The sequence below is a fragment of the Mirounga leonina genome, unplaced genomic scaffold, assembly GCF_011800145.1.
Source record: "Mirounga leonina isolate KUSES-001 unplaced genomic scaffold, KU_Mleo_1.0 Mir_173, whole genome shotgun sequence".
Lineage (NCBI taxonomy): Eukaryota > Metazoa > Chordata > Mammalia > Carnivora > Phocidae > Mirounga > Mirounga leonina.
Genome location: NW_023270447.1, coordinates 56,289,898 through 56,303,480, shown reverse-complemented (window position 1 = coordinate 56,303,480; position 13,583 = coordinate 56,289,898). Strand labels below are relative to the sequence as shown.

At 48.1% G+C, this 13,583-nt stretch overlaps 1 protein-coding gene across 1 annotated transcript in view; it reads right to left on the bottom strand.

Moving 5' to 3' along the window:
- BEND5 (BEN domain containing 5) overlaps positions 1 to 13,583 on the bottom strand; it is a 237,321-nt gene that overhangs the window by 100,960 nt on the left and 122,778 nt on the right. Inside the window, exon 5 of the mRNA XM_035018600.1 lies at positions 9,621 to 9,735. Within this exon, the coding sequence (XP_034874491.1) occupies positions 9,621 to 9,735 (115 nt within the window). The remainder of the gene's footprint in view (positions 1 to 9,620; positions 9,736 to 13,583) is intronic.

Genomic DNA, 13,583 nt, shown 5'->3' with positions numbered 1-13,583 from the left:
TTTAGCCACAGAGATAAAGCATGCCTCCCAAATCCTGCTTTTACCAATAATCAAGCTAATTTTGACCCCTACCTTTCTGATCCTTCTACCCTCTTCTAAACTGGTGGGAGTAGTGGGGGGAGTGGGAGCAGGCATATGATGAGTTCCATCTTCAGTGGAAATAATATGTAAAAACACTTACAATAGGGCCCGGTAGCTTGCATAAGTTCAATTAATGTTTGTTTTGTTATCAACACTGTTGTTGTTTAACATCATTCCTTTGTTTTAGAACGTGCTGCCTGCCAATCTCTTCCCCTGGCTAACTCCCCCTCACCCCTCAAGGCTCGTCTCATACAACACCTCCTTCTTGAGGGCAAGCACAGGGCAAAGCCCACCTCAGTTCCCCAGTGCCCAGTACCAAGTGTGTGCTGTGTGAAGGCCTGAGGGAAAGAAGTGGTGGGTGGGGAGGAAGGAGGATGAGAAATAAAGAAGAGGGAGAAGAAATGATTGAGTTGAAAGGCTTCTGAAGCAGAGGCAGACTACCAGCAAAGGCACGGGTGTGAGCAAGAGTGGGCCAGTTTAGGGCCCTGCAAAGGGCCCAGGAAGGCGAGAAGAGCGGATGGAGGGTGTTAGGGCAGGAGCAAGGTGGGCAGTGGGAGATGAACCCGAGAAGGAAGTTCCTGGACACTGCGCATGCTTGAATACCAGGCTACAGAGATTAGGTTGCTGATGGCCAACAGGGAGCCTCGGGAGGATTTTACACAGAGAACTAACACTCTTCAAGCAGTGGTTTAGGAACTAAGACCAGAAATGACAAAAGTTCTTGATTCTATTGTTTTGCTCCTCCAGACTCCCCAGCCACTCGTTCTGGGTTACGGTCTCCTCAGAGGCCTGTCTTTGCTGTAGAACCAATTATTAAATTCAACTTGCTATCAACTCTAACTTTGAAACGCTATTCAGCTGCTTGCAGGGACAGAGATGGGGGGCTGCCTCCACAGACATCTAGCCATCTGGCCTTTTCTGTGGAACCTGGCTGCGAAGCTCATTTGAATAATTGGTTTTGGCCGTGTGCACTTGTGGGTTAGACACCTAATTACACTGCCAGCCCCAATGTCCTTTCAGCCTCCTTAGAAACATCGCTCAGGTTACATAAAGCAGGAGAGGGCTTCTGGGAGGTGAGGCTGTCTGGCCCCCGTTGTCACTTGCACTTCATCTTGACTAACCACGTGGCTCGCTCACTGTGTGACCTTGAGCAAGTTACTTAGCCTCTCTGTGGCTCGGTTTCTTCTTTGTTCAAAGAGAGAGAGTGATTCCTACCCTGTCTCCATGCCACAGGCTTCTTGTAAGGCTCTAGGGAAAGCCAGGGGAGTTGACTTAGCAGAAATACAAGTGGAGACATGTAGGTTGAGGAGAGCTCAATGTCAGGAAGCAACATGTGTGCAGGCTGTATCAGGAGAGGTACGCCCCCAGAATGTCGGGGAGCAATGTGTGTGCAGGCTGCCTCAGAAGTATGTCCCCAGAATTAGGCCTGTGATCGTCCCTTCCTACTCCTGCTCCACTAGCTAGCTCTATGAACTTAAGGGACTTTGCTAATCTATCTATGCCTCAGTTTCCTCATCTGTGAAATGAGAATAATGATAGAGATGTTCTGAGGATTAAGTGGAATACATGCAGAATGCCTCGAACGGTGGTGGGCCCCGAGGTTCCATAGATGTCGACTATTCACCACCACCATTGTCACCTTCGTCATCGTCATCATCATAACTGTTCAGTCCTGGACACTAGGCCTTGAAGACAGACAATGACAAACATCTGGAGCATGTTCAGAAGACAGCAGGAAGGAAAGGGAGGGGAATGGACGTCAGATTGCATGTGAAAAGGTACAAGGTTCTGGGGCATGTCCAGCCTGGGGGACAGGAGATGGTAGTGGTTGGACTGGAGAGTGGGGAAGTGAGGGGACACATGGTCTTCAGACAGCTAAAGAGCTACCATGTAAAAGATAGACTAAAACAGAATAATCCTTCGGGGGTAAAGCAGAAGGGATGGGCTGGCAGGTTTAGCCTGAATCCCAACCCTCTCTAACAGTCCAAGCTGGTAGCTTGGTGATGCTTTAGAAGGGCGGGAGCCACCCAGGCCTGGAGGTGGACAAGAAGAGGGGGGCCTGGCTATTGCTCTGGTAGACTACTGAGGGGATCCCGGCCCTGGGTAGAGTGCTGGACTGGAGGTCTCAGCTCCCCTCCTACACCAAGGCTGACGGCACTGTGACAGAGACCCTGAGGACAGGGAGTATGGCCAGGATGGGGAAGGAGGCACAGTGAGAAGAGGGTGGCAGACCTCTTGGTGAGGTGATCCTTGCAATGGGTCTTTGGTTTCCATTTCTGGCGTGATAAAAAGTGCAGTTGTTTTTTTTTTTATAGGAAAGAGGGGAAGCCCCCCTTTTTTTAAAGATTTTATTTATTTATTTGAGAGAGAGAGAATGAGAGACAGAGAGCATGAGAGGGTTTACACCAGTCAAAGAACAAAGAGAATACTGACATGCACTTTACATTTTATGTAGCTAATTGTATGTTCTATTCCATTTTGGAAAGTTTAAAATGTTTCCTCCTTTGGATGTCGGGGTAGGCAAGGTCAGCCAGTTATGATGCCTGTCCGTGTGTGCGTGTGTGTGTGTGTGTGTGTGTGTTGGAAATACCTTGCCTGGTATTAGCCTCTGCTGTGCTTAATGACGTTTTGCTGTGCCAATCTCCTTTTTACTGTCTGTGTCTGGTGAATTCCTATATATCTTCCATCCTTCGAGAACACTCCCTCATCACTGCCAGTTAGAGGGAGGCACTGCCTGATTTCAGGACACCGTGCAGCTGGAGGTGAAATCTGTAGGAGGCTAGGGTCAACTTGCCTAGATTCATAAACCAGCTCTGACCCTTCCTGCTGGGGGGGGGGCCCACGGCAAGTTCCTTTCTGCCTCTGTACCTCTACTTCCTTCTGTATTTAAAATGGAGCTATAGAAATAGACTCATCAATACAGAGAACAAATTAGTGGTTGATGACATAGGGGATGGGCAAAATAGGTGAAGGGGATTGAGGGGAGCAAAATTCCAGTTGTAAAATAAACAAGTCCTGGAGATGAAAAGTGCAGCATCGGGAATATAGTTAATAATTTGTAATAACGTATGTGGACAGACGGTGACTACACTTACACAGAACGCCGAATAATATATAGAATTGTCGAATCACTGTGTAGTCCACCTGAAACTGATATAATATTGTATATCCACTACACTCAATACAATCGCATAAAATTCTTTCTCCAGTTTTTGACCACTTTTTAAAAATTTCCTTGTGAATTAACTTTAGCTGTCCTTTAGTTTTCTCATAAGTTATTCAAGATTTTCTTATGGATTTCAGTAATTCCTCATATATTGATTAAGTATTTTCCTACTGTGTTCTTTAGTTCCAGTGTATTCAGTTTTATGACATAAAAATGTTTAGTATGAGAAAGATGGGCTCTACCACTGCCCCCATCCCAGGGCTGTTGCTAGTGTTAAATGAGATGCTCTCTCTAATGCATAGTTAGTCGGCACTTAGACATTAGTGCTATTAGTTGGCCTCTGTGGCCTCACACGCGCACCCCTCTAATACAAACACGGCTTTTCATTGGCAAAGGCTGCCTCTGATTTCCATCTGCTTCCCTAAGGCCCAGCGCAGGGCCTGACACTCAGCAGGCCCTCAATAAACCTTAGTTAAATTGGATTTACTGCACCGGAGCATCCTTGGCTACGTGAGGATCACCAGGGCCAGGAGACACGATGTGGTGCGGGTCCACCGATAGGAGGGCCGTGCATTTCCACCGCGGGGGCTATGGTGCCATGTTATAAAGCTGGATCATTTCTGTGCCACCCCGAGGGGTCTGTGGCTCTCCCCCACCTCCACGCTCCCAAGAAGCACTGAGGTTTTCTGAAGATGAGAAATTTCATAGCATCCTGCTATCTTTTGGGTAACTGCGTATTTTATGATGACTAATAGGCAATTACTATGGTAATATTGCAATTCAGCATGTGTGAGGTTTGGGAAATGAGAAATTATGGGTAACTACTTTGGACTCATTTCTATGGTAACAAAAAGTAATTGTCATTAAATACCAGTTATACTGAGGCTGTACCTGGTAATTATAGATTTTTATGCCCAGAAACATAAATAAAACCAATAAATTTATTCCAAGGTCTATGACTGTTTACTTATACGTGGCTCTATGGAATACACAACGACAAGCACCTAATTAAGAAATGCAAACCCAACACAGAGTTTCATATTGTCATATGGAGATGGAAAGTCTCTTTTTCAAATGCAAGGCAACTCGTGCATTACACACGCTCGGAAGGAATCAATCGCAGTGGGGTATGGGGAGGGGTGGGGCTGTCTGCTCTGCCGAGGGAGTGATGGGGAGGAGGCGGCGGCCGAGACAGCGTGTGTGGGCAGCCACGTCTGATGCAGGACACTGAGAACTGCCAACCCACCGACTCGACTGTAGACCGACTCAGCCCATCACCCCCGACCCCCAGTGGCCTTCCGACTGGGAGCTGCCTTGCAGCTTCTTGGCTCTGTAATACCTGAAGTTACAGGATTCATCCCTCAAGACCTCTAGGCCGCAGACCCCCTAGAACCGTCTGAAGTTACTCACATGGCATCAGTAAGGGTACCATTCTTATTTTTTTATTGTGGTAAAATACACATAACATACAATTTACCCTCTTAATCATTTCTAAGTGTACAGTTCAGTGGTATTACGTTCATTCCTAATGCCATGCTATCACCACTGTCCATCTCCAAAGCCCTTTTTATCTTGTCAACCTGAAACTCTGTACCCACTAAACCCTGACTCCCCATTCCCCCTTCCCTTTAGCCCTTGGTAACCATCATTCTACTTTCTGTGATTTTGACCATTCTAAGTACGTCATATAAGTGGAATCATACAGTATTTGTCTTTTTGTGACTGGCTTGGTTCACACGGTATAATGTCGGCAAGTTCAACCATGGTGTAGCCACACCATTTTTGATAGAGCCTCTCCCCAGTGCTACTACTAAATGGCAGAAGATGACTTCCACCTCATTTTCCTCTTCCAAGGGGGGAGGACGGAAACTGAGGCCAGGGGAGTGGAGTGTCTCGCCCAAGGACAAGAAAGCTCAGGAGGGTGTGGAACGTTAGAGTGCCGTTCTCTGCTTCCAGCTCCAGCTTGTAAGACAAAGGCCGTGTCTGGGGATGCGGAGAGTCCCTGGATATATAATGTGACTTTGAACCTGGCTCTTCACCTTCACAGCCTCAGTTTCCCCTTTGCTCAAAATAATATAATAAAAACTGACTTTCCTTTCTCAAAGAGTTGTTGTAAAGATCAAATGTGGCTTGTAAGTGCCTTTAAACGTGTAATGTCCATACAGTAACAACACGTGGCTGTGCACCCAGAGTCTGCTAAATCATAATGGCAGCCAATCGTGGTAGCCGTGCCACACCAGGGTAAGATCGAGACAAGCGGGTTTAGGAGGCCCTGTAGGTGTAAGTAAAGTGTTGGGAGGGGAGGCATGCGGCCAGAGCTCCTCTGCACTAGAAACTGTAGCTCCAAGCCACGGCACTGTTACTAAACCCCGCCGCTGAGTTTATTTATCCACGCCCCACCCCCCGAAAATACCGATCAGAGGCCCATTCCATGCTGGGCGCTCTGCCAGACTTTGGGGACAGAGGTGGACAACGTCCTGACTTCATGGAGTCTGCTGTCTAGAGATGGAGATCGTCCTTAAACAGTTACATGAATACCCACACGGTTACCAACTGGGGCAAGGGCTAGGCAAGGGTGCTGCAGGTGCCCAGAGAGGCCTATGGGTTGGCATTAAGCCTCAGACTGAGCTGAAAAGAGGCCCGCGTAGTTAGGGTAGAGTGAGTGAGGCAGAGCGTGCAGCTGCCCAGCGTCACTGTCCCATGCCATAGCATCATTGCGGTCTGCTGTGATGTCATCTCAGGCCTGCCGCGGGCTCCCAGGGAGCATGCTGGCGCACCTATAACCAGCCAAGGCCCTCCCGACTCCTCCCGGAGGCCAGGGTCCAGGCGCAGATCCGGGAGTCAGGTTAGCAAATGCTCCTGCCTTCCGCACAAAGAGCATGATCTGTCATGCCGCAGTGGCCATCGGCTGCGCTTAAATGCTATTTTATTATAAATTCCAGAGTATAGGTACTTGTCTTATTAAATACAAGTTGTGCGTGATTAAACCTGGGAAATCTCCTGCCTTTCCTTCCTAGATTGGAATACAGGTCTCTTTAATGTAGAAGAAGGAACGGGAGGGGGGGTGGGCAGGAGGAGCAGCAGGTCCCTGGCCATGAGGGCAGGCCTGTGTCTCATTCTTCACACAGGGTCTGGCATGTCTGGGGTAGGCCTGCTTCCCGGGCTGCTCCTCACAGGCCACACGACCTAGGGCAGATTATTTCACTTTCCTGAGGCTCGAGAGACTGCACATCCTGAGGGGCTGTTGGGAGGGAAAGAGAGCAGGAGAGAGGTGGCGACCTGGCTGTCTGTGTTCCAACCTGTTTCCAGCAATGTGATGAGTTCCTCTGAGGTCTGGTGCTATTCACTGCCCTGGAATTCTGACAACTTTCCTTCCCTCCCTCCCCAAATCCCTTCCTTGCTTCCTTTGCTCCTCCCTCCCACCCTCCCACCTTTCCTTTGGTCCTCAAGCTAACTGGAGTAGATTTTCATTATTTGCAAGCAGAGAAATCTCAGCAAACACCCTCCTTCGCAAACTTGTGTGGGGATTAAATGAGATAAGTGTACGAGTGCTTGACACGGCACCGGGTGGGCAAGCAGAATTCTTGGAGTGGTATTTCCCAAAATGAGTTTAATACCACTGGGGGCTGGGGGAGGGTGGAGGGGGTAGAGGGCGTAAAGGATGGAGGGGGAAACAAGCTGTATAGGAAAAGGGTTCCTTGACTCATCTTTGGGAAACACCAGGTACTATATTCCCCTCTTGAGATTCCTATTGATTAGCATATTCAAAACTAAAAGATCTTATTGTAAAAGAACACATTTAATTTCGCTTAACTCTGTGTTTCCCAAACTCGCTCAAACTCCAAACTCCTTTCTCCCCTACAATGCCTAGGCAAGTCCCTCCAGGCATGGGACATGCTGCTGTAGTCAGGGAGGGCTGGCCTGGAGCACCTCTAAGGCACCTTGAAGCTCTCAATCCTGAGTCTTTATTATTATTTTTCACCTTCTCCAAATCTTTTTTTTTTTTTTTTAAAGATTTTATTTATTTATTTGAGACAGAGAGAATGAGAGAGAGAGAGCACATGAGAGGGGGGAGGGTCAGAAGGAGAAGCAGGCTCCCTGCCGAGCAGGGAGCCCGATGCGGGACTTGATCCAGGGACTCGATCCAGGGACTCCAGGGTCATGACCTGAGCTGAAGGCAGTCGCTTAACTAACTGAGCCACCCAGGCGCCCTCTCCAAATCTTTAGTACTGAATTCTCATGATTGACAGACTCTATGTTGCAACTCAGAGCTGTTTTAGCAACAGGATTAATGCCTGTGGTTAGAGATTTGCTCCAGCTCTTATAACGAGAAACACATACTCTCACTAGGAAAACGTTGGGGGTTTAAACTTCAGTAGAGAACTATTTCTGATGGTTGGAGCTCTTTTACCCTGAAATCCCCAAATGAGACAATCTGGAGCTTGAAGACATACAGAAAGCGTCTAGTTCCCCATCACCACCCCAGTGGCCATCGGAAGCCCAGAGAGGGAAGACATTTTGGTCAAGGTCACAGACCTCTTCCCCACGTGCTACCCCTGGACAGCAGATGATGACATAAATAAGTCTGTAGAGTGCACAGCATTGACCTCTTTCTGACCACTGCCGCTCTTGTAATTAAACAGAAATGTTAACATAAAGCAAATGGTCTTTCCACCACCATTACCTCGAACACTGTGCTCTGTCCAGGGAAGGTGGAAAGGCATTGCTCTCAGGCCTGCAGCAAGCCATAAAACCTGCCAGCGCTAATGAACCATCGCTTGAGCCAGTTAAGAGAGGAAGCAAAACTGTCTTTAATTAAGGCATCCTGCATCCCATGGGCTCTCTCTAACTTACACCCAGAGGTATTGGGAAGCCCCTCTGGACCCAGTTGCCATGCTTTTGGAAAGCAGTAAACCAACTCTGTTTAAAAGGGACCTGGCCGGGTATTGAACAATCTGGGTTCTGATCTGAGCTGTACTGCTGACCTTGGGTAAATCCCATCTCATATGTAGCCTTTAGTTTCTTTATCAATGAAGTCAGCCATTTCCTTCACTCATGTTCATCAAATAGTTTTTGAGCATCTACTGTGGGCTGATCCCTGCTGCCAGGCACCATGGACACAAGGACCACAAAGGCTCAGTCCCTGCTCTCTGCTGGCTTGAAGGCCAGTGGAGTCCATGCAATGGATAAATCTTGTTCAATAACCAGGCCTGTGGGTGCTTAGAGGAGGAAGTAACTAATTCTGTTTGGAGGTTTGGGGAATGCTTTCCAGAACAGGAGACATGAGCTGTGGTGTGAAGAAGGGTTAATAAGATAAGGAAGGGATAGCAGGTTCTGGGCAGAGGGCAGCCTTGAGGAAGGTTAGGAATCAGGGACCAACAGGACATGTCTAGGGAACTAGGCTTTGCTTAGAGTGGCTATTAGAGTGGAGGGTGGGAGGTGAGGCAGAATGGTGGACAGATAGGCACCAGGTCAGACAGAGCCTCTCGTGCAAAAGCTGCAAGGCTGAATGTTATTTTGCAAGTTGTGGGACTAATCTGCTCTAAAGATATGTAATGTGCATGGTGAAATTAGATAAATAGTGTTTCACTGGCTGTGTGACTTTGGGCAAGTCTGTTGCCTCAGTTGTCAAATAAGAGTAATCATACTATCTCAGAGGATTCAATGTTCTATTGGCAGATGATCCACTGGGCAGTGAAATTTTAGACTATAAATTATGGTGCTCGGCCAGAAGCAAGAGGGTTCAAGGTCTGAGAGCATGAGTGCGTGTGGGGCGAGCTTCTATGCCCACATCAGAGAGAAATGCTGCTCAGATGACCTGGGATGCCACTCTCCTTCATTAATGTTCTCCAAAAAGAAACACAGAATCAAAATAGTCATTGCTATCACCCCCACAGGATATTCTGCAAAGCACATTTGTCGCCACCATTTCTTTTGATTCTCACCAGTGCCCTGTCAGGTACATGATCATTGCCTTTATTAGGAAACTGATGCTCAGTTTCTCGAAGCCATTTAAAAGGGACCTGGCCGGGTATTGAACAATCTGGGTTCTGATCTGAGCTATACCCTTTCCAGTAGCTGGAAAGTGAACTCCCCAAGGTTACATGGAAGTGGGTGCCCAAACTGATTCTAGCTCTCCTGCTTCCTGGCCCAGCAAGCTGACCAGAAAATCCCAGCAAGTTACCTCAGGTCGCTATGCATGAAACATCCAAGGATCATTAGCCACATTCTCAAAAACCAGGGTGAAACTTCCTCTAATGAACTCATGGGTAATCTGAAAATTCTTTCTCAAAAATATATCCCCTTTTTCTCCTTGCTTCCATCCCACCATCCCGTGACTACCAGCTTCCAAGCATTCTCCCCTGCCCCTCACCTGTAATTGCCCAGGTAGACTCCATCAGGGTTGAGCATTGGTGCAATCTTGAAGACCAGGTGTTCCCGTAGGACACGGGCAATAGGGTGCTGGCTTATGAGGAAGTCAATGATCCCTAGGGAAGGAGAAGAATCTGGGTTAACCTCAAAGTGTTTCAAGAAGGTGAGAGCACATTTTCCTCAGCTTGGAAGCAGTAAGAGCTCCAAAGGTGATTTTTGGCCTATGTTGTCAACCACTCTGGGTATATGGCTATGGATTAGGTGTTGCCTGGTGAATTTTACAACTATATCTTTGTTTCCAAGAGACGGTTCAAGACATAATTTTGAAGCCCTTGGGCAGATGGAAGAGCGTGTGTCCTGCTGCAAAGCACCGTGCAGGCGTCTAAGAAAAGAGCATTTGAGCTGTGCCTTGGAGGGCCCGGATTTTGACAGACAGAGATGGGGGAGAGGCAGGATAGCTCTGAACAATGAATTAAGAGATATTCTCTAATGTCTAAGTGTTGACATTGGATTGGATGATTATGGGGTCAAGGTCTCAGGGATCTAAACCCTCCTGTTGCTGGTGGTCACACCAGAAGAGAGAGAGGAGGAGGAATTTGGTTAAAGTCACATGAGGAGAGGGAAGTTTCTTTGATGTCCCAACTTTGCCCCTTTCCCCACTTTGAGGACCCTCTGTTCACAGATTCTGGGTCTGGCTGTCCTTGCTGCTTCTCTCTGGCACCAACAATTGCCTCTAGGTCACCAAATTTAGAAAAGCGGAATTCTCCATGATTCTCCTCCCACAATCAGGCAGTCCCCAGATCTCTTCCTTGAATCTAGCAGATCTGCCCTGTATCTCCATCCCTTTGCTGCACATCTATTCTAGGCCACCACATCTGGACTGAATGACTGTGACCACTTTTGGAACATGTCCTCATCGGTGCAGCCAAAGTCATCTTCCTAAAGTGCAAATCTGAGCCTGCCCTCATTGGCTTCCTTCTGGTGATAGCCTGCATACCTTGACAGGAGAGGGGGTGAGGAAACAAACAACCCAAGTCCTCACCCTTCCCTTTCCTTCTCCACATTTCTACTCCGTCTTCAGAGACCTGGAAAACAATAGGCAAAATGGAGCTCTGGCATTCCATGAAATAACTGTAATGCTGGAAAGCGGTAGGAGGATGCACAACCCTCCCAGAGTGTAGAATGGAACTCCTTTCCTGCTGGGGAGAGAAGGAAAGGCATCAAGGAGAAAGAAGCTTTGGAGCTGGGCCCTGGGAGATAAGCATGTTTTGACAGACAGGAGGAAGCAGCAGGTTAACTAAGAACAATCCATGGGCCAGTGGCAGGCACTTAGCTCCTGGAATGATAAATGGCTCCACAGCACATCCCAAAGCTGTTGTGACCAGTGAGGGACATCTCAGGCTTTTCATTAGGCCAGGGCTCAGAATCCATCGGCAGCCGAAAGCCAGTTGGACATCATTTACTTCTCGACCAACGCGGCAGTAGACCAGATGCCCTAATTTATTTGTTGGTCTTCATATTAAAGCTGCAGTTTGCCAGTAAACAGGCAGGGTAATGATGCCAGGTGCCCTTGTTAGGGGCTAATAATTGCTTAATCTGTCCACTAATTGACCCCTGCTCCCGGAGCAGCCCTCATCAAGGAACCAGCCTGTGCTCAGGGCCTGGCCACGCTGCCTCAGAGAATGGCAGAGAATGGCTTCTGGAAATGGAGTAGCTCATTCTGATCCATCCTCCTTCACAGATGAGCAGATTAATTGGGCTGCCAATTAGGCAGCTAATAAAAGGATGAGAGAAGACAAAGCCAGGCCCAAAGCTGCAGCCATCCAGAGCTCCCTCTCCCATAGCGAGTGTGGGGCAAGGAGAGGAGAGGTTTTAGACTCATCTCTCAGCTGGAGGTCAGATACAGTTCAACAGGAATCATTCCCCTCGATCAGGAAATTGGGAGGAGAGCCTTTGCTTTTGTGAGTTGTGTGTGTGGGGGGTGGCAAGTGGAGAGGAACATGAGGAGAAATGTTGGAGAAAGCAAGAGTGGAGAGGAAATGCCGCCCCTGGTCAAAGGCCAAAAGCATCGCATGGACTGAGGAAGCAGAAGGACTTGGGCACCAACATTCGGACCCTAACCAGTTATTAGCTGGAGAAGCTACTAGCTTTCTCTGCCCAGTTTCCTCATCTTGATACAGGAGTAATCATACCCAATCTGGAAGACTCTGCCATGTGACTGGGTTAGAACACCTGTACTAACTGGAATTTGGTTAAAGTCACATACAGCACCTGGAAAAGGTCATGTGCTTCAATCAACTCACTGAGATCGAAGATGGAGAGGCGGTGAGAGTAGAAAAAGCAGAATGGAGTTTGGAACTGGGGGTCCCGGTCTGAGGTTTGCTAGCAACAAGACTTGGGAACAAGGATGCTGAATTGAAGAAGCCAACAAACCAGCCGTCTGAGAACTTGGGTTTTAGTTGTGGCTCAGTTACTGTGTGAGCTTTAGAAAGACTCCAGCCTACACTCATCTTTCAAGTTAGAGAGAAGTCAGGAATTCCCAAGGACACATTCCACACTGGCAGTCTGGGATTCCATCCTTTTATTCCTCTCCCCCAGAGTAGAAGGATCCTCATCTATCAAGTGAGGAGAATAATCTCCCTCCTGTAGGGAGACACAATCAACCTCCTTAGATCAGTCTCTGTTCCTTTGGTAAACAAGTTTGCTGGGTCCTTTCTTTTGAATTGGTTTAATCAGGAAGGTGGAAGAAAGCAGGATGACGGTAAGACTGGAGGCTTGAGAGGCTGGGGGAGAGGAAGGAAAAGTGGTAGATGATCAGAAATTATAGCCAGGCCACAGAGATCATTGCCCTGGGCTGACCTCGGCCTGGTCATCATGAACCTCACCAGGCAACCCCAAATAGCTATTCATAGTTATTTCTTCTAGTGTACTTGGTTCAGGTCAGGGTACATGGCAGGTGCTTAATAAATGCCCATTGGTAGACTGGCTCCAGGCATTCATTTGACCTTGACAGAGTATAGGGTTAGCTGAACTGAAAATCACTCATTCTATAAAATTCACAGAGCCAGGTCTGCACCATAAGCCTGGTACTGCAAGATACAGAAGGGGATTCTGCCCTAGAATATGCACAGGCAGAAAGCAACTCCCATTGTAGTGATGCACAAAGGCTCAGGTGGGAACAGCCCGGGGAGCCCTGAGAACCCAGAGGGCCTGGGAAGGGGCTGTGAAGAATGAGTTGTAAAGGATGAGTAGAGTGAGCCAGATGAAGGGGTGCCAGGAGAAGGCGTTCTGGGGAATCCTACACAAAGGCTGGAAGGTGAGAGAGAAGGAGGCCCATCTGCCAATGAAGAGCTCTTCAATTCAGGGCATAGCTTCATGATTAAAGGCACAGACTCTGAAACTGTACTATCTGAGTTTGAATAGCTGTGTGGACTAACCTCTCAGGTGCTCAGTTCCGCATCAGTTAAGAAGGAAAGAAGAAAATTGCCGTGGAGGTTGTTGTGAGGATCTCCGTGAGTTAGTAGAAGCAAAGTGTCTGGCACATAGGAAATGGACATGTGTGTTGTCTGAATCTTTGCTCCCATTTGGTTTGGCTGAAGGTGTGGGGAGAACAGGATGTTGAGAGAGAAAGGGAAGAGGTAAACGGGGACTTGCTAGTCCAGCTGAAGGATATGAAGGGCACAGGAGACCACTGCAAAGTACAGGGGCAGACCTGGGCTTCCCCACTGCAGCATGGAATGTGGTTTGGGAGGAAGGAAAAGCAGAGGGCTCGGAGTCCTGCAGGTGGATAGGGTGGAGGTCAGGACAGACCTAGCAGAGAGCCAGTGAACATAAAAAGTCTTGCAGTCAGGAACCAGGGTCTGACATGGTGCTGACCTGCAGTGACCAAGGCCCAGAAAGTCTCGAGGATGCGGCAGGTGCAGGGGAAGCAGTGTGGATAGATGGTGACACTGATGACATTATT